We start from the raw sequence: 24,894 nt of genomic DNA on the forward strand, positions 1-24,894 counted from the left end.
TATCAAATCAATTTAATTTTTAAGTCAGAATAATTAATAAATAATAAATATTTTAATATCATAATTTTTAAGTTGTAAGTACTCGTCAATAACTTTTAAGTTGTGAGTACCCGACCTCAATGTCAAACAAAATTAAATTTATACAATCAAGTAATATTAAATACATTTATCAAATGTGTATTGATATATTAACTTTGTTTATTTTACAGTAATGATTAATCAATGTTAATGTAGATGAATATATATATATTTTCTCAAATAAAGATGTAAAAAATTTAAATTAGTTATAAAATGTTTTAAACTATTTTATGAATTATAATAAATTAGAGACTATTATTTTCATATGTTATGATTTAAGTAAAAAAACCTATCGTTTTAGCGTTGTTAACATGTAGGAAAATTCGTTTGTTAAATTATTGGCAGTGTCCGCAAAATTTAGTGTTCAAGTCGTTATATTTATTTATCAAAAAAAGTCAAAATAATTAGAAGATTAATTTCATATAGCAAAATTTGAAATTGATCGAAACTTTTTTTTTTTTTAAAAAAAAGCCTTTTGTAAATACAAATACAACTCTTTCCTATTTTATAAAATTATTTTCAAAAAATATTTTCGTTGCCGCCTTTAAATAAATAAAACCCTTAATTTGTTTTTGAATTAGAGAAATCTTCTTCCTTAGGCTCTCTTTTCGGTCTAAAATTCTCTCGCTTCAACGCCATTAACAAACAACACAATCCTTATCCTGTTTGCTTCAATCTAGACTCTTCAAAAATTCTTAACTCAAGCTCGTATCTGACCGTCCATTCAAGTTCAAAGAACACAACAGTCTACGCAATTTTTAACCGTCTGTTATCCAAGAAATTTTGGTTAGTGTTTCACATATTGTTTCTGCTTGCTTTTGGTAATATTTGCTCGACGTGAAATTAGGGCTTTTTTTTTTTTTGGCATTAGCTTTCGTTTTTGTTGTTGTGTAATTATTTTTGCATTATCTTTTATTTGCTTTCTAGGGTTTTATCGTGATCACTGGTTTTGTTTGCTTAATTTAACACCAAATAAATTTAGGGCTAAGTTTTGGACTTTTAGCTTTCTTTAGTAGGTTAATTTTTAGTCTCATTCTACTGTTTCTGTACATTGGTGGCAACAAAATTTGTTTTTTTCAATTTTTTTTTCTTGTCTTGTATTGTTAGGATTTAACCGTATTTGACAGTTTGTTACATTATTCTTGCAGTGAAAATGGGGAGTGATCATAATTTGAAGACGTGGGTATCCGATAAGTTGATGTCACTGGTTGGATTTTCTCAGCCCACTGTTGTCCAGTATGTTATTGGACTATCCAAGCAAGCGGTGTCCGCAGCTGATGTGCAAACCAAGCTGGAGGAGTTTGGATGTTCTTCATCAACTGAAACACGTACATTCGCTCAAGAACTTTTTGCTAGAGTTCCCCGTAAAGCTGCTGGTTTGAATGTGAGTTATTATTTGTTTTCTTTCTTCTTTTCTCTTTTTCTTTCAATCCTTGTAAGTTGGCAGGTTGCTGAGACTTTACTGTCAAATTTTATTCCTCCGGCAGAGTAACTCTAACCTCACTTTTTGTTGTACTCATTTTTGTGGTACATCAGCTTTATCAGAAACAGGAAAGGGAAGCTGCTCTATTGGTGAAGAAGCAGAAGACTTATACTATTTTGGATGCTGATGATGATGCTGATGATAATGGTGGAACTGCCATTGTTGATGACAGACCTTCTGTTGCATCTGAGTCCAGAAAATCTACTAAAGAAAAGAAACGGTTTAGAAAGAAGACAGGAGTTGAAGACGATGATGATGATGAGGCATAGTGTTCACACATTTCTTTCTCTCTCTCTCTCTATCTCTTTTTTTGGAGTAAGATATTGGTGAACCATTCTTTTAACGATCCCCCCCCCCCCCCAAATTACAATGCTTCAGGGCATTGCACATGTGGAACAAGAGAGACGACAGGTTAAGAGACGAACTTCCAAGGACATTGATGATGGTTCAGATGTATGTTGTCACTTATACAATGCATATGGTTTTACTTGGAGTTGATAAGTTGCTTTTTGCTTCCATTTGAATCAGAGTTTCCATTTATGATATTAGTTATCATTTTCATTGGAGGGAGAATGGACATAAAGATAGGACTTAATAATTTTTTTTTTTTTTGCCTTATTATACTTTCAGCCATACTCTTTGTTCTCTATTTTTGCTTCATTGCTATATAAGAGCCGTATCCGTTCTCTGTGTAGCTGGCTTGCTGGCATTTGTGATCTTTAATATATTTCATGCCGTAGCCAAAATCTTTAATGTATTTTGTGCCGTAGGCAAAAAAATTTAGCCACGATATTAATGTCATGTGGTCATTGAAGTTGATCTACTCTCCTCCTTACTCCTGCCTCAGCCCCACATTTTTTTCTCGTTGGGTGTCATACTTGGGATTTGGTTCTAGAGAGGAATGCCTATCTTTTTTGTTTTTTCTTTTAAATTATTGTCCGCATTACTTTTCTCATCCATATCTAAAATTTTTCCTTTATATATCTGGTATGCAGTCAGAGGAAGAAAGATTGCGGGATCAGAGAGAAAAGGAGCAATTAGAACAACATTTAAGAGAACGTGATGCTGCAGCGACAAGGAAGGTACAATATTGCCCTTTTTGTCTAAATTGCTTTTGACTGTATCAGTGTTGGCAAATCTTAAGACTGTTCATTTTGTCTCAAGTTGAATCATACCATTAAACCATCATGCCTTATGCTAGGCAAGCATATCCTCTATTGTGTCATCTTTTATTAAGTGTTATAAGTGATTGCATTTAGTTTTAGCTTCATTACCTGCTTGACCTAATAGCCCATAAATCATCTTGGCATGTCTTGACAAAGCTATAATAAATTCCATATATACCTGATATGGATGTTTCACTGGCCTTGTGGTTATCTTCCAACTCTCTTAACTTTTGGGGTTTGGTTTTGTCATGCTTAGAGGAGGCCCCTGTAAGCGTGAGCAACACCTGTATTGTAGCTTATATTGTTGATAAATGACTTCTTCCATGCTTCTATGGTTGTTCATAGATGTAGGTAGTTGTATGTATATTGTAAAACTCTATTTCCATGATGACAACATCTTTAGTGCAGTTAGCAAAGATGTATAGATCTATGGGTTGACAGATTAGACTACATCCTTTCCTTTTATTTCTATATCACTAATGCTTTTTTTTTTTTTTTGGTTGCTAATTATCTCTTTGTCATTAATAGTTAACAGAGCCCAAATTAACGCGAATGGAGGAAGGTATAATATTTTGAAAGTTTTGCTTTCTTTTTGCATGTATGCATACATAGTGAACAAATACCATTACATGTAAACACTCATAAGATCCACTATTTTTATCTATTGATGCATTTTTCTTTTTTTGTTTTTTGTTTAACAGAAGAGGCAATACGGAGATCAAATGCTCTGGAAAAGGATGATATAGAATATCTAAGGTTTGTAACCCCTTTGGAGTGTTTATGTGTATGTGCATGTTGTATACTTGTATGTCCATGGCTGTTAGCTGATCTTGATAACTTTGTAATCAAATTTTAGCCCACTAAACCTCATTTCTCTTCAAGTTTATGGCAAATTTTCTTATACTTAAAAGCTATAGTTTGTAAACGGGATCTTTGGATGACTCTCACCTGTATGCGCTTTACTAGGTGTAATTAGGAAATTATGTAGAAGATGGAACTTCAATCTCTTTAGGTATTCAAACAATAGCAAGGTTGAGGAGTATGTTATTCATCTTTCCTTGACTAATGCCGATTCTTTTAATTTGTTGAAGGAGGAAGGTAAATGTTTGTCTAGAGAATCCTTGCAGAACTTTTGTTTTAGTTGGTTGGTGGATGAGTTTTCTTTCTTTATTTTCTACCTTTACTTTTTTTTTTTTCCTTTTTTTATGGGAAGATCTTATGCCTAATATTGTTAGAGTGTTCTTTGGATCTAGAAACATGATTAAGAAGAATAGACCGAATTTTGCCTCTCTTTTTGGTGTGTGATGTGCACGAAATGCATGGATACTATTCATAATTTATGTCCTCTAGAAGCAAAATTCTAGGTCAAAGTTGTTAAGAATCCAAAGCAGTCTTGGTTGTCCTTGGCTTCATGGAAGAAATTTTTTCCTTTGGGGAAGGTAGGAAAGCTTTGTATTTGTGGATATGCTGTGTATTTGCAATTTCGTGGGTTATTTTATTGGAAAGATTAGAAACTTTTGGAAAAGCTAGTGGGAGGTAGGAAAGCTTTCTTTTTCATTTGATCCAGTGTGTGATATTGTTCCGAAGGATGAACTGGATATGGACAGTTTGAATAAGATTTCATTCTTGAACATTTTTTTTTTAATTTTTTTATTTCATCTAATTCATGACTGGAATAGGAGATATACCACATGTTTGCAATTTCATGGATTATTTGGTAGGAAAGATTATAAACTTTTGGAAAACTATCCAAGAGGATATTGAATTTCTGTGGAGCTAAGCCTATGTCATGCATCAATTTGAGGTTACTTTCAAGCAAGTTCAGTATTCTGCTTGTTTGGTTTAGTAAAACTGGGGGGTCAGTTCAGAATATTTTAATTTTGTTGGAATGTGTGAATACAATCTTTTTCCTCAGTGAGGATAGACATCCTTATTCATTTTCTCTTGTAAATATGAAGATATTAGTGAGAAGTTATGTTTCATAGAAGAAAAAGGTCAAAATTCTATAAATCAAGCCAAATTTGAATTAATATTGGACGTTACTACTGATCCAACAATCAATCCCTTTTGTGTTTGATATTAGATGATATCTTCAAGTTTTTATTTTAATTTAATACCTCATTGTCAGCTTGTTTCAACAAACAGTTTGATCAGATTTCTGGTATTATCTTCTGATGTGAGGATGGCATTGTAGTATATACTCTTCAGATTATAAACATAGGGAAGGCATCTATTAGATATTAGTTTCTGTTCTATAGGCATTCTCTACTTTTTCTATTTTTGTCTATCAAGATGTTCTTATTATATGTCATGCAGTACTGATATTCTAACTCTCTTCTTATTGACTGATTCAGAAAAATTTCAAGACAAGAATACCTGAAAAAAAGGGAGCAAAAGAAACTGGAGGAAATCAGGTATTATGGATTTCTTTTGGGATGTTGTTTTAGTTAGCTTGCTGTTCAATCTGTAGATGATTCTCTTAAATACTTTCTAGCAGTTTTTTGAGGGTTTATTACGCTTTTATTGCCTTTTCTTTTTCTCAATTTATTGTAATCTGTACTCCAGGGATGATATACTGGACGAGCAGTATTTATTTGAAGGTGTGAAGCTTACTGATGCTGAAGAGCGTGAAATGAGGTAATTATTATTAATTTTGCCTATGGATATAACGCTACATGTGATATAATATTGTACAATATTTTCCTGTTTCTGGGGGGAAAAATTTAGAAACTGAAAATTGTACTAATGAAAGAGGTTCCAAAACTCCTGCTACTCCGCAATTGTGTTTGTACTGGCTAGTGAACTTCTGTAAGATGATGGAATAGTTTTTGGCATAGACAAACGCCAAAAATTAGTAAAGAAGAAGATGAATCAAACCAATACCAAAATTCTGTTTTCTTGTTTTCCTTTTCTTATAATTTCAAGGAAACTTTGTCAAACTGAATCTTATTAGAAAAATCAGAAATTAGTGATTGAAACTTAGCATTTTCCCTAAACTTTCTATAGGAAATTAGATTAGCTTCTTTTACAATTTTAACTAGATAATTTCTGTCCCACTTTTTTTTTTTTTTTTTAAGTACCCAGGGTTTCGATAAATTTCGTAACCAAGAAATTTCTTGTTTAGTAAAGTAACCCATCAATTTTGATTCAGAATGGTTTGTGGGTTTCACAAATTCTTGTTTCTTTATCATTTCTTAAGTGCTTTGATTTTGAGATTGACATATTCCATGTTAATAACTTAGTAATTTTATAAATCCCTTTTCGTTGTCTAAGGATACTAGCTCTAACTTTGATTGGGTTGAATTATTTTTTTCCCTTATAATGCTGGAGAAGTTTCTAATTGTAAATGTTGTGAATTTCGTCCTTTGGCAGATACAAAAAGAAAATATATGAACTTGTTAAGAAGCGGTCAGAGGAGGATGAAACACAGAGTGAGGTAATTGACAAGTTTTTGGGTATATTTATTTGCCTGTGATTTTTCAGCTTTTCTCTATATTATTGTTGTTCCTGTAGTTACTCAGAAGAATAACTGTTTGCTCATTGCATGCATAATTACATGTGTTAAAAGTTTTGATTGGTTGCTGCAAAAAGTGAAAGTATGTAATGGTTGTAGGCTTGTAGCAGGCTAATGCAGTTTATCAATTTACCTCAAGTATTGTTTATTACATCAGTCATCCATTTGATTATGATTTTCCATGAATATAAAGTAACAATTTGTGATGATTTTATTGATTCTGAACTTTTTTGTTTTCATTTCAAGCCACTATAAATTCCTATTTTTTCATATGGCAAGTACTTCCATTTGAAGTGGTTTAGGAATAAATGCTGCTTCACCCCGTCTGCAAAAATTGCCATGTAGAAAACCTGTTTTTTGCATGGAAATGTGTGAGTTTTTGAGATAGTTAAACCCTTTTCTTAAAGGTGTACTTATATTTAATATCTGATGATCTTCCCTTTCTAAGACTTTTCTGTGTGCCTACGTAGAATTTCCTTATTATGGGATAGCTTCTTACCTTAGAAGTCAAATTTCCTCAAAACTGAAAATTTTAAACATTCAAATGTGGAAGAGCATAAAAACTTGTCAAATCTCTTTCTTCTCTTTTTTCTTAAATATAATTTTTTTTTTTTACAAAAAGTATAGAAGGGCTGAAAATCAGGTCGCTAATTCACAATTAGTAAAGAGAAAGCCTCTTTGAAGAATTGCTTTCATACACTATTGTATCTTTGTTGGAATAAGATTCTCGTCACATTCTCTACTCAAAATCTAGTATCTCTTTTTATTGGAGTTACACTGATTTTTATATCGTGTGTGTGTGAATCTGCTCCTGGGCATACATTTGCATTCTATTGTGGCCCAATAGATGCAGAAGGTCATTTGAGTATAAGTTTTAAATCAGTCTTGACATGACACTGGACTATGACATGTTAAATCTCGTACGTGTGAAGACATTCTTACTGGCTTTTAACATCCAACGAAACAGGCTTTAGTTTATATCATCTCAATCAATGTTCATTATGTTTATTGATTATTAGTTCTTTACTGATCACATGATATACTTGCCTACTGCCTCTCTGGGGTGCAGTATAGGATTCCAGATGCCTATGATGAAGAAGGGCATGTTAATCAGGAAAAGAGATTCGCTGTGAGCTTGCAGCGCTATAAGTAAGTTGAAAAAGCAAGTTTCCAAAATTATCATAATCACTTTAAATGTTTTATGCGACGCTCCTGAACTGGATTTTCTTGGAAAGTACCAGCAGGCATCCCTAACATGTTAATTTCATGGAAACATAAATTGATTTCTCATGTTAAACTTGATTACATTGCCTTGCAGTCTTGATAGTGCTGGGGACAAAATGAACCCATTTGCAGAGCAAGAAGCTTGGGAGGAGCATCAAATGGGTAAATCCTCACTAGGCATTTCACATTTTATTAGCTCATTGCCCATGCACCTTTCTCCCTCTCAATTCAATTTTCCGTTGTTTGCAGGAAAGGCATCATTGAAATATGGTTCCAAAAATAAAAATCAATCTAATGATTACGAGTAAGTTTAAATAGCAAATCATTAATTTTGCTTTCTTAGTTAACCTTTTATTTTCCACTTTCAGTGTCCTCCATTTCTCTTTCATATTTATGAATTATTTAGTATCATTAAAGCTCATTGCCCCAAAGGGGTAGCCTAGTTGGTTGACGGCTTGGGCATGTTAAATAGCCCAGATCCCAAGCCGTCAACCAACTAGGCTACCAAGAAGGGCATGTTAAATAGCCCAGTTGCCCCAACCTTATGACCCATGAGACAGCCAAGGTTTAATATTAAATGTTTTAGGGCCTGGCCTATGGTCCAAGTCAGTGCGGGAGTCTGGGTTATCAAAATCATTAAAAAATTAGTAATAATAATCATTAAAGCTCATTTGTTTGTTAATTGCAGCCAAAATTATAATAGTTAGAGATCACTGCTTTCTATGTTTTTCATAATTGTTATCCTTATAATTTTTTTCAAATCCCCCAACTACAGATATGTGTTTGAGGACAAGATTGACTTTATTAGGGATTCTGTGATTGATGGCGAAAATGTAAGTTCGATTACTTCATTTCTTGTAATATGTTTTATCTGGTTATTTTAACATCGTTAATTTCTCATCTTATTTGTTTCTTATTTGCAGCTTGATGAGTTGCACAGTGAGTTACCTGACAAGTCTAAGGAAAAATCAGCCTTGGAGATGCTTCAGGTGTGTATTCAATCAGTCATTTTCTTTTATACTTATTCCTATATTTTATAGGTTAAATCATTTTGCTTGAATGTCATACATTTACCATAGAGATGAAGGCAACAAAACATTTAATACTGGTTGAACAGGAAAATGAGTTGGGGAACTCATATAAGGCCTGTTTGGAATTGAGGTATTGTGGATTGAAGTGTGAAATGGAGCCACTAGATTTCAAGTCAGTGTTTTGTAACACTTCTAATTGCATTTCTTTCAAAATTAGCCCGAAGCACAGCATTTACAAACTGGCCATTTGTCATCAAGTAATTGTAGACATTAGATTTCTTTTTGACGTGTCTGAGGTTGAGACATGTAGATCAGTTTATGATATTATTTGGTTTTATTTGTGGCTCAAATGTCATAATGGTTCTGATACCTGCAACCTTTGGTGATATAGCTAATTAAAGTTAAATGGAAAAATCTCTAATCAGAATTTATTTTTAGAGTCTTGTACATTTTTAGCGTAACTTATAGTTGGTTGTGGTTGTAAATAAGTCATCTAATAGTTGCTGTGGATAGCATGTGGATAGCACTTGGACATGTAGGGAGTTTGCCAGTGTGAGAGTTGAGCTTTTGGGATTATTTTTTTGCAATGAGGGACTGAACAAATTGTTAGAACAGAAAGCTTTGTTAAAGGAAACTAGTTCCTTTAGGATGGATAAAATATTGTAATGGATTTCAGTGTCATTTCGTGCTGTGGTTATGAATCTTTATTTTCCAAAGTTACTCTTCTAGTAGAATTTATTTATTGTCTTCTTTCGATATCTTGCACAAAAAAGAAGTAAATTTTAGGTTTTTCGTGGTAACAGTTACAGTCCATTCTTTAATCTGGTTTAATGAATTTTAGAGGGCGGATGCGAAATTGTTGGTTTAGTTTCACATGAATCTATTTCATAGTAAATTATGATTTAATGAAAGATTTTGTAAGGCCTTCGTTACTTCTTATTAACTGTTTACCTTTTACTTGTTTAGGAAGAGAGGAAAACTTTACCCATCTATCCATATCGGGATGAGCTGCTCCAAGCTGTTAATGAATATCAGGTTATATAATTCTTTTAACAGTTGAATCTTATTAGTTGCCATATTTCCTGGACTAGTAAAAAAACTGTAGCACCTCTGTTGCAAAATAGATTGTTATGGGGTTCCTTGACAATTCTTTATTGAGCTTCTTTTATTCTTGTCCAATTGACATTGTAGGGCAATAAAGAGGGAAGTGAAAATCAAATTTGAATTTGAAAAAGACAATTAATGAACAGTTTCCTTGAAGAAAATTGATTTTAAGGGGGTAAAGAATAAATGATTTTGGACTTTTAACTCTTTTATTACAGTTCAGTGGTGTAGTGTGATTGAAACCTGACCTTTACACAGTTCTGATTGCTTGCATGTTACGTCTAAGTTTTAAATTTTTTTTGTTTTTATTTATTTATTTATTTTTGCATGCTCCATTGCATTAGCATTATTTGTATTGGATTTTTCTACCTCCATTTGAACCACAGTGATTCTTTGGCAAAGTGCCTGTCCGTTTTAGGTTTAGATTTTTCTGTCTTAGACAAACAAACGTATACCTGAATGCGAATGGGAATCCCCACATTTTCACCTCTGCTGGGAGTCCATATGATTCAGTAAGATTAAATTTATGTGCTAAAGGTATAAGTTTTTATGATCCTGACTTGTGAATTTTAGGTCCTTGTTATAGTCGGAGAAACAGGTTCAGGGAAGACTACACAGATACCCCAATATCTTCATGAAGCTGGTTACACCAAGCAAGGAAAGGTATAAACTTTGTCATTTGACATCTTCCTGAGTTGCTACAACTCTGTGTACTCATTAACAAATTTTCATGTGTTTGTGTACATGCAGACAAGTTTTTCATGTGACAAATTTTTCATGTGACAAATGTGCTTATATGGATTTGAATGGTCATAGATGTCTTTCATTCATGATATTCTGAACTTATAAAAAGTCTGCGTATCTCAATAGTAAATAATATAAATCCAACAAAAAGTTATTGATGTTTTATCTTGGTTGTAAGTAATATGGTAAATGAAATGGGGAAGGAGCAAAGTGAGTGTGCTTTCCTTGTTACAAATGGCTGAATTATGTCTCCTGAAACTTTGACAATCAGCAATAATCTGCAAAAATTCGTTTGATTATGTTGATTAGTAGTCAAATCAACTGTTGCTGTTGTTGTCATTGTTCTGACTGGACGAATAAGAATTTGTGCATGTCTCTGGTCCTATCTCTTCTTTTGCTTCATATCTTGACTTGCAACTAGTTTCTGACTTGTTTTAATTTTTTTTAACTTCGGATTCCTTTTCTTCTTTTGGTTCCTGTCGTTTATATTGCATAGATTGCTCAAAGCTTGTTGCATAATTTGGCTTCAAAGACAGAATTATAGTATGATGACTCTATTAATGTTTCTTGCGCTCATGAATTTGTTTCTGAACTCAATTCTTACTTGCTTGATACATGGCCTGGTCTTATGCTTGTCTTCAAAGTTTTAAACTTTTAATGACCTTTCGTTTCATTTTTTGGGTTCTTGGAAATAATTTGGTGTACTGGTTAACTTTTCAATAAATTGCAGTTGGTTACTTTTAAATTGAATCAGCTTAGTTACTTGATGTGGTGTGGCTATATTTCATTAAACTACTCCCTGGTCTATCTTTTTTGCTTTCTTTATTGGTGATTTTGAATTTTTGTCTTTGTGTTTTTCAAGTCAGCCAACCCATGAAGTGCCACTTGGGGTTGCTTTACTTAGCTGGCCAAAAAATTTCTTGAGTTAGCACAATTTTGTTTTGTAACTTTGATAAATATTTGGAGGTCCTAGATGAAGTTTAATGTTATTAATGTTCAAATAGATTGGATGTACTCAGCCACGGCGGGTTGCTGCTATGAGCGTTGCTGCTCGAGTTTCTCAGGAAATGGGTGTCAAGCTTGGGCATGAGGCATGTATATGCTTTTATTTTTTTTAATATTTTTTACTTTTTTTGGTTTGGTGACATGAAATTAATTGTGTATTAATGAGAAAAATATTGGTACAAAAAAGGAACAGTTGTCCACTGAAGACTGGTGCATTGTCAAAGTTATGCTAATTGCCTCATAGTTAAAGTATACTAACCACCTTGTCTGCTTTCTTTTATAATTTATATTCAATTGTCAACTTAGAATTAGTAAAAGATAATTGTTATTTTGGTTGTAGGATGGTCTATGTTCTTTCCTTTTCCCCTTTATCATGCTACAAAAGTTATTTGTATTCACTCTGATTTTGGCTGCCGTTTGCTATACCCAGCACCAGAGTCAATATTGGTGGTCTTGTTATGCTTATTGACTGAGTAGCAAATCTGCAGAATTTTAGAGAGATCTCTAGGTTTCTTCTAGTGCTAACGGTTCGCTCAATGATTAGTGGGTTTTGGGAGCATCCAACTTGCTTATTTCAATTCTACCACATTTGTAACCACTCAGCCTTATTTGAATAGAAAGCTTTTAGTTAGAATTTCGAAGTAACATGAATCATTTGCATGAGTTAAATTCCCCATTTACTGATTGTAACTTGGCGGTTAGACTTTTTCACAGTATCTGATTTCTGTTGGCAATTTCAAATAGTGAATTATCTTCCCATTTGAGTTTGCAAATTTGTATAAATTTGATTTTGTATGCGTGCGTATAATCTTATTTATTTAAGAAAGGAAAATTCAATGGATAATATTTTTGTGGCCTTTCATATTCCATGGCATGTGGATGTAGTCATAAATTCATCTGAGAAATTGTGGACGTTAAAATGTTCTGAATTTCATTTACAGGTTGGTTATTCCATTCGTTTTGAAGATTGCACATCAGAGAAGACTATTTTGAAATATATGACAGATGGTATGTTATTACGCGAGATACTGAGTGAGCCAAATCTAGAAAGCTACAGGTCATCCATTTTTTATTACTCATATCTTTTTCTTTTCATTCCTGTAATCAATTGCACTGGCCGAGTGGTAATGTGTATTAAATTTTCAGCGTGTTGATGGTAGACGAGGCACATGAAAGAACTTTGTCAACTGACATTTTGTTTGGACTACTAAAGGTAAGTGGTAGTTCTGTAATTCCATATGTTTGGTTGCATACGAACATACATATAGTTTTTTAAAATAATTTTGAGTTTTCAAGAACTTTCTCAATCTCTCAATTTAAGAAAAGAGTGGAAGGGAGATCGAGAAAAAAGAGAAATGTCTTGTTTCTAGTATCCAAATAAGAGAAGTTACCAGTGCACATTCCAAAACTTCCATTTGCAAGTAATGCATGTATTAATTAAGTCAGAGTAACTTTTCTGTCATATAAATTTATCCCCACAATTTTTTTTAATAAGAAATTTATTGCCATCCTGAATAGTTATCTGACTGTTGCTTCTTGTGTGTTGATAGGATTTAATCAAGTTTCGATCAGATCTTAAGTTGCTCATCTCAAGTGCAACGCTTGATGCAGAGAAGTTCAGCGATTATTTTGGTTCAGCACCAATTTTCAAAATTCCTGGGAGGAGATACCCAGTTGAAATTCATTATACAAAAGCACCTGAAGCTGATTATATAGATGCAGCTATTGTCACTGTGCTTCAAATCCATGTAACCCAGTCTCCTGGAGATATTTTGGTCTTTCTCACTGGCCAGGAGGAAATTGAAACAGCGGACGAAATATTGAAGCATAGGACAAGGGGCTTGGGTTCAAAAATTGCTGAATTGATTATCTGCCCTATCTATGCAAACCTACCAACTGAGCTTCAAGCAAAAATATTTGAACCTACTCCTGAAGGGGCTCGGAAAGTTGTTCTTGCGACAAATATTGCTGAAACTTCATTGACTATAGATGGGATTAAGTATGTTATTGATCCAGGATTTTCTAAGGTGAAATCATATAATCCAAGGACTGGAATGGAGTCTTTGTTGGTACACCCAATCTCCAAAGCTTCAGCCATGCAACGTGCAGGTCGGTCTGGAAGAACAGGTCCGGGTAAATGCTTTCGGTTGTATACTCTGCACAATTATCACAAGGATATGGATGATAATACTGTGCCGGAAATACAAAGGACCAACCTAGCAAATGTTGTCCTTATTCTCAAGAGTCTTGGGATTGATGACTTAGTAAATTTTGATTTCATAGATCCTCCACCAGAGGAGGCATTACTTAAAGCCCTTGAACTGCTTTTTGCACTTAGTGCATTGAATAAATTGGGTGAGCTAACAAAAGTTGGCAGGAGGATGGCTGAGTTCCCTCTTGATCCTATGCTATCTAAAATGATAGTTGCCTCCGATAAATACAAGTGTTCAGATGAGATCATCACCATTGCTGCAATGCTTTCTGTTGGAAATTCAATCTTCTATCGTCCAAAGGACAAGCAAGTACATGCAGACAATGCAAGAATGAACTTCCACCTGGGAAATGTTGGGGATCATATTGCTTTGCTCAGGGTTGGTTCCTTTTCATATCTCTTTCTCTTCTTTCTATAGGCATCCTTTCCCTTTCCGTATGTTTCTTCACAAGCATTGTCCCTGACGCCTTCACTTAAGATAGTTGATTTCCTTTTCTGCCCTACATTTACTTTCCAAATTTATATATACACACACAAAAGAACATTAAAATGACCAACACACAACAACAGAATCTTAAGATGGGAAAGATGGTGAAGATAAAAATATATTATACAAACAGCCATTGTAGGCTTCTGAGGTTGCATCCTTAGGTTTTAGCACCATTTGTAACTTTTTAGTAAATGTATTACTTGATCTATGGTATGATCCATTAATTTATCGATTCTTTGGCTCATGTATTGAAACTCTTTTTACTGTTTTCCAGGTGTACAATTCTTGGAGGGAATGTAATTACTCAACACAGTGGTGCTATGAAAATTATATTCAGGTATGTTATGGTAATTGAAAAGCTACCTCATCACTGCTATTGCTGGAAATTCTGAGTACAGAGTTTATTCTGCCCGCTTTTATATTACTAGTTTACAATTAGCCTTTCAATTGTTAAGGTTTCTACAGTGTATTCAAGCCCAAAAATGAAAAAAAAAATGATTAACTGTTTGACTCCTAAAAATTTTCTCCCATCTACTGTGATTTAACTCTTAGACCACTGATCCATTATTTTTCATTTTAAATAATGCATTCATTAGATGTCAAGTCTGGCATCGTTTATATAAGGTACTTTTTGATGAGTGTATAAAGGTATTTACACTTTCCATAGGCATATCATGTTGATCATGATAGTTTTTTTTTTAAAAAAAAAATCAAGTAGATTGTATATAGGAAAAAAGGATTTAGAAAAAGTGAACAAGTTGTCCACTAGCCCTAAAAATACCTTAAGAATTTACAATTAAGTGAGCATATTGAAAAAGAAAGTTTTTACCTTAATAAGGCTAAACAGTATTAACATATGAAACAAAGGCAAAAACCTTCCCAAAAGAAAAAACCAACCTAACATAAAATTCTTTCTTAATTTAAGTGTGTGAAAAAGGACAAAATTCCTTTGAAACTGAGGCTCGCAGAGATGCTAAAAACCAAGTCCTATCCCAAGATTTTTTGACATCTTCCTTTTTAGAATCCCTAAAAATCTATTGTTCCTTTCTAGCCAAATAACCCAAAAAATGGCTAAAACACTACATATCCATAGCACTATTGTCTCTAGCTTTTTCTCCTTTATCAAAACTGATACGTCTTCAATAAGCACTGAAATACAAGAGCTTGGAAAGGCCCATAAGACTTTAGCTGCTTGAAATAAGGTATTCCACAAGCTAGATGCTACTTTTTAGTGAAGAAAAGATTGATCAATAGTCTTTACACAACATACCAAGAAGGAGCTAGGACTAGATTAAGAATCATTTTCTGATTGATTTCAGATGAGTTTTGATCATGAGCAAGAGCCCACTTACCTTACAAGGCATATTAACTTTCGATATAAAGTTTGCAGGAAAAAACGATTGAGTGATTATCTCTTTACCAATTGAAGTATGATCCACAAGAAAAGGTTCATGATGATTCAATCCTCCTTACTCTTTTATCTACTTCATTTCATTAATAAAGTGTTACCCAAACTAGCAATCAGATCCGAAAATTCTTCTATTTGTCTCTCAGCATATGCCTGAAAGTTAATAATAGCCCTTGTAAGGTACAATTCTTTGTTTGGGCTCTTTCTCATGATCGAATTAACGCATCTGAAATCATTCAGAAAAGGATCCAAATCTAGTCCTAGCTCCTGCTTCATGTGTTATATGCAAGAATAGCAAAGAGACTGTTGATCATCTCTTTCTTCACTGCAAAGTAGCTTCTAGCTTGTGAAATTTCTTAATTCAAGTTACTGAAGACTTATGGGCCTTTCTACACTATTGTGTCACAGTGTTTATTGAACACTTGTTGGCTTTTGCTAAAGGAGAAAAAGTAAAGAGTATTATGGAAATGTAGCATTTTGGCCACTTTATGGGTTATTTGGCTAGAAAGGAACAACAAAATTTTTGTGGTTTCTGAAGAGGAATATGTCAATTTTATGTGGGATGGGGCTCGGTTTGTAGCATCTCTTTGGAGCTCAGTTTCAAAGGAATTGCAAGACATTTTCTGTTCCATACATTTAAATTGGGAAGGAGTTTTAGGTTAAGTAGCGTTTGTCTTTTGGTTTTAGATGTTGATACTGTTTAGCCCTTCTAAGATAGAAACTTTCTTTTTGGAGATACTTTTTTGCAAATTCTTAGGGTGCTTTTGGGGCTAATCGACATCTTTTTCACCTTTTATAAATTGTTATATATTCAATCTAAATTAACTTTTTTTTTAAAAAAAAAAAAGCTCTGAAAAAATTTAGATTCTGATTTCAAGATGAAGGGGATGAGCCAAAATCCATTCTAGATTTGATAGAGAAGTTATGATCAAGAGTCAATCTATGTTGTCTGGGAAACAACTATCAGATAGGAACACTGCTGGACCATACATCTTCCTGAAATCAAATCTTTTCTCCATTTCCCACCTCAAATCTTGTAGGCATAAGAAAGAGAGGGTACCCAAAGAGATGGACTTCCTGGGCTTTAGTTGGACTCATCAGTCATCACCTTAGAATCCCATTTATTGCCTTGGATGCCATACTTACTCTTTATGCCGCAAAGGAAATCTCTAAAGTCATTTACCTGAAAGGCACTATTCTTGTTCATCACATTGCCAATACCCAAACCTACCTTTTTTCTAGTATCTATAGAATATCCAGCTGTTTTCATGACAAAGTTTTCTCCTTGAATCGTACATATAACTTTGTTATTCTGCTAGTATTAGCATTTTTGTTTTGATATGCTTTTCTTGTTTATGCTCTCCAATATCTTTCAGGTTAGGAGTATGAAGCGTGCTAGAGATATACGGGATCAGCTGGAGGGGCTTCTTGAGAGGGTGGAGATTGAAGTTACTTCCAATCTTAATGATTTAGATGCTATAAAAAAGGCCATTACATCTGGTAGGAATATAACTGCATTTTGGTATTAATATTGATTAAAGAAAATTCTTCTTGTTGAATTAAATGCTTATCATTGCCTTTTTCAGGCTTTTTCCCTCATTCTGCAAAGCTTCAGAAAAATGGATCTTACTGGACGGTGAAACATCCACAGAGAGTTCATATACATCCCAGTTCAGGGTTGGCGCAGGTAACTACTTTTGTTTTTGAGTGTTATTATGATTAAAGGTTTGGCTGAAGGGGGCGGCGCAGAGATTTTAAATGCAAGCTATTTTTATTCGAAGCATAATTATCGGCATCCTCCAGAGCAATCACAATCTTGCTTTTCATGCATTCTTCTGAGGAGTTACAATGTATATATTTGAATGTAACTCTGTGCAAATTTCTTGTATGAGTCCTCAAGAAATTATTTTTGAAGGAAACGAAGAGCTCTAGTTTACAGGAAATGAACATAATCACTTTTCCTTCTAGTGGCAATTAAAATTCTGATGTTAGGATACCTACTACTTTGTAATGAAAGAACTGGAGTAAGAAAAATCTACCCTTAAGGAGACAATGGAGGTCCCTCATAAAAGATAAATCATATCTTGTAATGGTGTCTCTGGTTCCACAAAAAATCTTCTCCTACCGTTTTAGACGATATGTCTCTAAACTCTCCAATACCCTTCCAAGTTATGTCCACGTTGTGCCAAATAGTGTAAAAATTCACTTCTCTAGATCAACTAGTTAAAAATAACATATCTGTCCTGACAGAGCCAGTTTTGGGAACACATCTTGTCCATCTGCTTAAGTGAAAATTATCAATCCTTTGGTTGACCATTACATAATGTTATTGCTAGCGTATTACCAACCAATTTTTTCTTAGATAAACAAACCATGATGATTCACTAAATGACTGCAAGGACATTTTTTACATTATCAGGTATTATCTTTGAAGCATGTGAATAGTCAGTGAACTGGAATCGGACCAGCCATAAAAGTTTAGTCAGTGAACTAGAGTCGGGCCAACCTTCTGGCTGCCATGTCACTGACTGAATACTTGTTATATAAGATTCCGGATAATGCAAATAAATAAAGAAGAAATTTCTGATTAGATTTGAGTACATTAGTTCCTATGTGCTTGCTAAGAGTTCATTAAAACATAGATAAGCAGATGGTAAATGCAGCTCTCTGGCTATAATATTTACTGGTTCTTTTTTAATCTCCTTAAACTGGGTTTTGGGTTTTCTATTACTGAATACAACACATTGTGTTTCACTTTTTGCATGGCCTATATTTAATGGCAATTGGATATGATGAGTAATCTACCACGCTAGTAATCTGTTCTCTTTATTGGTTTGATTGATTATGTATTTAACCATGACATTAATTTCTTCTTCTTCCTACACTGTCACATGTGTGGAATTAGGTTAACAAACTCATTGATTGGGTTTTCTTTGTCAATATTATGGAGAACAACTTCCCTGTCTTGTGCTGCCAGAATCTAGACAACAAATATTGGCTTATGGATTCCTAAAGGAGTCTAGTGTTATTATATTGATTTTGTGATGTCAGCTGTGATTGAGTTTGTTTCCACTTTTCAGGTGCTCCCAAGATGGGTAGTTTACCATGAATTGGTTCTGACAACGAAGGAATATATGCGGCAGGTCAGTTTCCACCATTAGCTAGTTTTCATAAACTGTTACGAAGACTGGGGCTTTGCCTAGTATATATTGCGTCATAGCTAAAAGTGAAATGAATTGCAGGTAACTGAACTAAAACCGGAGTGGTTGGTTGAAATTGCTCCCCACTATTATCAGCTCAAGGATGTTGAAGATCGTATGCCCCCCTTCTCTCTCTTTGTCTCTATATGTGTGCGTGTGTTTGTATGTGTGGTGAACAGTGGTGAATTCTGTCAAAGTAAAACTAAGTTTCTTAGCTTGGGTAATTGATTTTTGGAGTTTGCACTAGCATCTTCTTTTCCTCTGATTTCTTTTTGGATCACATAGAATAAGTAACAATCCGAGGAACAACCATTAATCTTCTAAAATTATTGTTTCACTGAAAAACAATTTATGATTTCACAATTTGATGATCTTTGGTTGGCTGACTTATGTTATTTCTGGCAGCAATATCCAAGAAAATGCCACGAGGAGAAGGACGTGCAAAGGAGTAAATTGAGCAAAGTGATTGATGATTTTTTGGACATAACTGATAAGTTAGATATATCTGAATAGTTACTGCTGTAAATTGATCTTGGGTAGCGGCCTACGATTTCGTATTGACCTTGCACAAAAGAAACAACATACACCCTTTTATTTTGTAATGCGGATATGATGACAGTATGAGGAAGAAAGAAAGAGAAAAAGACAAAGGAAGTGAAGAAAAAGAAAGAAAGGATGCCCGTTCAAGAGAAAGAGGAGACAAGCCTGATAGTTATATTTGAAACTTGCTGCTGCCTACATAAGGATCTGAGCAGATTTACGTTAAGTGTACAGAATAGAACTCGCAAGGTGTTTGAAAAGAAGAGGGGGAAAAAAAAAGAAGAAAAATAGCATTAGGAGACCAATTAGGATTATACATTCATTTTTTTTTTATTAGGGTGGCTGGTCTACCCTGAACGCCTTTGTACCTCTACTAGTTTTGTTCATAACTGAGAGGCAGAGTTTTATAGTGATAAATTATGCATTTTATTGATATACGTGGTATACACGAATTAATGATTTTGGAAAATTTGCAGTTTTCTTTTGAGTTTTACTACCTTTGAATTTTTGTGACAAAAGGAAGACGGTGTTGTGTATAAATTGAACCTACCTCGTCTTTACTGGACAACTTTTTTAAATATTTGATGTATTTGTTTAACTGATTACAACGTTTTTTTCTTCTTTCCTTGACGTATATGATTTTGTTTATCAGGTTGAGTCATTCAAAATTCTTTTGATAAAATTGATAATGCCGCAATTAAGTTATGATGATATTCATCCGGTTGGTTGCGTGGTACCCCCAATAAATCTTGGCGTATTTCATCTTCGAATCATCACTTCTACATTAGTAGTTAACAATATGCAAGATAACAAACCATGGAAATTTTGCATAAATTTTCCTGGAAAATGTTAGGAGTAAGCTAGTGGGTTCGGCAAAATAGAATGGGTAGGAAAGGGAATTGAGTTGTCATAAAGTTATAACTAGAAAGAAAAGAAAAAATTAAGATTAAGGTTTTGATTAGTGTTGATGTGCCGTTGTTTAAAATCTATAATTGCTGTGAAAAAAAATAATGTTATTAGACGTTAATAGTGCACAGTGAATGTGATTTTTTAAATAGGAATTTCGATAAAAATAGTATAAGAGATTTTTTTCACATTTAACTTTTAAAATCTAAACCACAGCAACTTCTAGTTTAAAAGTTATAATTGTTGAATAGCAATATACAGCAAGGCCTCAGTTATAAATAGATTGAAGAGATTGAAAGGGAATATGAGGCTTATTATAAGGGCATATTAAAGAAAGTTCATGCTTCATAGTACATCGAAATTTCTAATGATATGACAAAAACTATAAATTTAGAGCCATAATGCAATGAAAACTTAAAGAAAAAGATTCAAAGAATAAAACTGCTTTTCTCAAGACAGTCCTAGCTTTAGCCCTCGTGAGGGGAAACTCATCCTTAATTCCTTATGCCACGGCGAGAGTATCTTTGTGCCAAGGATCCAATGGCTTCCCAATTGAGTAAACAATAAATCCAATCTCCCTCAGCTTTGCAACATCCAAAATGTTTCGCCCATCAAATATATATGCAGGCTTCCGCATGTTATCGAAAATCTTCTGGTAATCGAGTGTCTTGAACTCATCCCATTCAGTAAGAATGCAGACACCATGGGCATCCTTAGCTGCCTGATATGCATCCCAAACCACGTTCACTTGCTTCGAAGCAGGGGGGCTCATCGGCTGCAGGTGAATTGGATGATCCCAATCAAACTTTTTCATCGAAAGATCCCTTTGGATTTGATCTTCAGTGACCTGTGGATCGTATATGCTCAGCTTTGCCTTGTCTCCCAACAACCCTTTGCACACGTCTATCGCCGGAGTTTCCCTGGTGTCACCCGTATCCTTCTTGAAGGCAAACCCCAGAATCGCAATCTTCTTGCCTGAAACTGTGTTGAACATCGAAGAAACAATCCTGTTAACGAAACGATTCTTCTGGTAGTCGTTCACTTTAATGACTTGTTTCCAGTAGTTTGCGACTTCAGTGAGGCCATTGCACTCACAAATGTACACCAGGTTGAGTATATCCTTTTGAAAGCAAGAACCACCAAAACCAACACTGGAATTCAGAAACCTGGGGCCAATTCTTGTGTCCTTGCCGATTGCATGAGAAACCTGAGTGACATCTGCACCGGTAGCCTCACAAAGAGCAGACATGGCGTTGACAGAAGAAATCCTCTGAGCCAAGAAGGCATTAGCAGCCAGCTTGGAGAGCTCGGCTGACCAAAGGTTGGTTGTGATGATCCTGTCCTCGGGAACCCAATGTGCATAAACATCTTTCAGTGCTTGAATCGCCTTTTGGCCTTCGGGGGTTTCCCTGCCTCCAATAAGAACCCTGTCAGGATTGAAAAGGTCCTGAATTGCAGTACCCTCAGCAAGAAACTCCGGGTTTGATAGAATCTGATATTTGATTTCCCTGCTATTGTGAGTCAGGATCTTCTCAATTGCCTCAGCTGTTTTCACCGGCACTGTAGATTTCTCAACAACAATCTTGTTGGATTTGGATACGTCGGCAATCATCCTGGCTGCGCTCTCCCAGTATGTAAGGTCTGCAGCTTTCCCAGCTCCGAGTCCTTGAGTTTTTGTTGGAGTGTTAACAGAAACAAACACAATGTCCGCCTCGGCTACATGGTTCTCAATATCAGTGCTGAAGAAGAGGTTCCTGCCTCTGCACTGCTTCACCACGTCTTCGAGACCAGGCTCGTAAATCGGAAGCTGGTCGCCGTTCCAGGCTGCAATGCGAGAAACAGAGATGTCAACAACAGCAACTTCAATTTTGGGGCACTTGAGTGCAATCACCGCCATGGTTGGACCCCCCACATAGCCAGCTCCAATGCAACAGATCTTCACCATTTTTTTGGTCGTTTATATAGAATCTGAAATAAAAAGACCGTTACATTAGTTTAAAACAATTTATTCTCAAGCAGTTGAAATTTGAATTTTTTTTATTTTCCATTATGAGGTTTAGAGAAACAAATTACAGGGTATTGAAAAAAATAAAAATAAAAATCTCCAAAGGGACCATAGAAACAAAAGAACTCACATCAATAAAATAAATAAATTCACCATAAAAGGGTGGCAACAAAAAAGTACCTTGTATATTTCAAAAAACACAGGAAGAAAGAACCCAATAAGAGAAGAAAGTGAAAGGTCAGATGGCGAAGGAGAAACAGAGCAAACGTTGCTGGTAAGGGTAGGCAGAGCAATCTGGAGCTCTTTATATAATACGAGAATAAATGAAGGGCATGTGAATTGAGATCTAGCAGACAGCTTTCACAAACTGAAGAAAAGTCAGATTAAAAAGCTTAACAACTGGAACATTCAACACGTTTTCAAACTGCACCTCCACCTTTCAGTAACAAACAGACAACGCAAGTTCATGCATGCTCCTTGCCCACCTTTTGTTTGCTTACTTGTAAAATCAATAACCAACAAGTCGAGTTTTTTTTATAAAAAAAAAAAAAAAAAAACTTTTGATATTCTGAGTTTTAATGGTTTCCCATTTGTTAAAAGTTTATAAAACTCATAAAAAGATGGTATTTGAAGTGCAGAAATGACTGAATCCATTTGTGGTAATACAAATGGCTGACTTAGAGCCTAAAACGTGGGCTCTAAACTTTTTACGGTTCAAACACTGTGTACTGCAAAAGGGGGAAAAAAAAAGACATTTACTAAAGGGAAATAAATTTAGCAACAAATGAAATAAAAAGTCAAAAAAAAAAAAGATTTGTTGTAGTGAAACCATCTATTGATTATTTTCATCTATATTGAAAATCTTACATAGATAATATGGTTGAAAAATATACGTATATATTTGGATGATGTGGTATGTCAGAAGTATTCTTTTTTTTTTTTTTAAATTAAGTCGGATAAGAGTAATTTAATCTCTACTGATATGAGCAGAATTTGAACAAAATATATTACTTGCCATCACAAAAGATGCAATTGATTCAACCAATTAGCAACACATGTCTTTTAATTTCAAGCGCTCACACCTAAAAACCAATAACAATAAATGTGTGTGTGTGTGTGTTTTATGATATATCAAATAGAATCAAATCTTTATCTTTTTACGTATTCTCGAAATTTCTCTTTTTTTTTTTTTTTCAATAAACTTCAAAACGTACTTTAACATACCCTATAGCATAGATCCATGATTCATGATAACCCAAAAAAAAAAAAAAAAGTAACTAAAAACAATCACTTCTAAAGTGAAAAACAAAAAAAAAAAGGACTAGAGAGCAATTTTAGACATCTTTATTGTTACTGTTTCAAGAGGAAACATGGCATGTCAACAGCCATTAACCGAAAAACCAAATGCACTTACTCGAGAAGCTTATTAAGAGTCCAGAAACAAAAGTGCTTTTACATGTTGAAAAAGCGCTTCTTTCCAAATACAAATAATATCAACAGAACAGAATAAATTAGATGAAGCGGCATCTAAAGAGCCTTGATTACGAAGGATATCAAAGGGGTGGGGGGGCATGAAACGTGCGTGTTAGTACCTGATAAAAAAAGTGCCCACCAAAAAGTTCTGCGCCAGAAATTAAGTTGATGGAAGAATTGCGTTAAGTAAACTTAAAGAATGATTTCAAGAAGTATTAAAAAGAAAAAAAAGCAAAAGAGTGTTGGTTTGAAGCAAGTTCAGGAGATACTTTGCATTGCATTTTTTATATATATATATATATATTGGTTGTGTTTCGGTTTGTTTTATTAATTAATTAATTAATTAATTAATTAACTTGACTTGTTAGTTTTTCCAACTCAGATTTGATTTGAGTCCAGTCGTAGTATTCTTAAATCAAAGTCACTCAGATGACGACACGTGCAACTGAATTTTCCACGTGGTCCAATGATAATATTTGAGGTTGAGTTTGTGTGAAATGAGTTGAAAAATGTGGTTTGTTTGGGTGTGCTCGGAGAGTAGTGTTTTTTATTTTATTTTTGTCAAAAATAATTCCATGAGATGACAAAAAATTCTTCTTTTTTTTTTTTTAATGAAAAAGTCCATCTTATATTATTTATTTAGTTGAAATTAAGCTGAAAGTAGAAGGGGAAAAAAATGCTTTTTGAGATTAAAAAGCAATTGAAACATTTTTGTGAAAAAACAACATTTTAAAAAAATTTCTCTATTAATTTGTGATGAATGAGAAAAAAAAAATTCACTTATTTTAATTGAAGTTCTTAATCTAAGCTGTAATAACCCAAAAAAAAAAAAAAATGAGGAAATCATTAATAATGATGAAGCTATGGCTGTTCTGGATATGCAAAAAATACATTAAGGCTATTATCTTTTCCTTTATAGAAATTCCAGAATGAAAATTTAGAATCACCAAGAGAAACACAAAATATTCTTTTTATTTCCTTATAAAAAGCGAAAGTGCATAACAGACAAGAAATGATAATTTTGGTGAATGTGAGTTTGTGACAATAATTGATGATAAATTCTTTTTTTTTTTTAAGTGGCAACAAGTAGAAAATTCTAATGATAAATGTAGTTTTAGGGATTAGAATCCTTTCCTCAACTTCTAAAAATTTTGTGTTGGTCACACATCTTCTCGTTTTATTTTCGAGGTCGAGGATTTTCATGGATTTTGAAAATTTATTTATTTATTTTTATCTCAAAATTTCAAACTAAACTTAAATCCATAGTTTAGGCTGGTTAGACTCTTTGAAAGAATCAACTCAATTTTTTTA

General features: G+C 34.0%; 2 protein-coding genes across 4 annotated transcripts; one reads left to right on the forward strand and one right to left on the reverse strand.

The window, feature by feature from the left end:
• The first annotated feature begins 623 nt into the window (after window positions 1-623).
• Window positions 624-19,708, forward strand: LOC18049561 (pre-mRNA-splicing factor ATP-dependent RNA helicase DEAH1). 2 transcript variants are annotated; one of them, XM_024187850.1, is made up of 27 exons: window positions 624-864; window positions 1,227-1,462; window positions 1,615-1,824; window positions 1,940-2,014; window positions 2,557-2,643; window positions 3,256-3,289; window positions 3,429-3,483; window positions 5,082-5,141; window positions 5,293-5,364; window positions 6,100-6,163; window positions 7,311-7,390; window positions 7,560-7,627; window positions 7,715-7,769; window positions 8,241-8,298; window positions 8,389-8,454; window positions 9,463-9,531; window positions 10,174-10,263; window positions 11,349-11,435; window positions 12,291-12,406; window positions 12,496-12,562; window positions 12,900-13,940; window positions 14,326-14,388; window positions 16,836-16,959; window positions 17,046-17,146; window positions 18,540-18,602; window positions 18,702-18,774; window positions 19,065-19,708. In XM_024187850.1, exons 2-27 carry the CDS (start codon window positions 1,232-1,234, stop codon window positions 19,109-19,111), a joined length of 3,156 nt encoding a protein of 1,051 aa, XP_024043618.1. In that variant the 5' UTR covers window positions 624-864; window positions 1,227-1,231; the 3' UTR covers window positions 19,112-19,708. The 2 variants fall into 2 exon arrangements, with proteins under 2 accessions (XP_024043618.1, XP_024043619.1); XM_024187851.1 differs by lacking the exons at window positions 624-864; window positions 1,227-1,462; window positions 1,615-1,824; ... (3 more) ...; window positions 3,429-3,483; window positions 5,082-5,141 and having other exon boundaries at window positions 7,316-7,390.
• Window positions 19,709-20,397: 689 nt separating this feature from the next.
• LOC18049562 (UDP-glucose 6-dehydrogenase 1) lies at window positions 20,398-23,624 on the reverse strand. 2 transcript variants are annotated; one of them, XM_006440644.2, is made up of 2 exons: window positions 23,525-23,624; window positions 20,398-22,073 (listed from the first exon to the last, which is right to left on the reverse strand). In XM_006440644.2, the coding sequence occupies exon 2, from the start codon at window positions 22,048-22,050 to the stop codon at window positions 20,608-20,610; it is 1,443 nt and encodes a 480-aa protein (XP_006440707.1). In that variant the 5' UTR covers window positions 22,051-22,073; window positions 23,525-23,624; the 3' UTR covers window positions 20,398-20,607. The 2 variants fall into 2 exon arrangements, with proteins under 2 accessions (XP_006440707.1, XP_024044842.1); XM_024189074.1 differs by lacking the exon at window positions 23,525-23,624 and adding an exon at window positions 22,291-22,616.
• Between the last annotated feature and the right edge of the window lie 1,270 nt (window positions 23,625-24,894).

This window comes from Citrus clementina, unplaced genomic scaffold (genome assembly GCF_000493195.1).
Source record: "Citrus clementina cultivar Clemenules unplaced genomic scaffold, Citrus_clementina_v1.0 scaffold_3, whole genome shotgun sequence".
NCBI classification, from domain to species: domain Eukaryota; kingdom Viridiplantae; phylum Streptophyta; class Magnoliopsida; order Sapindales; family Rutaceae; genus Citrus; species Citrus x clementina.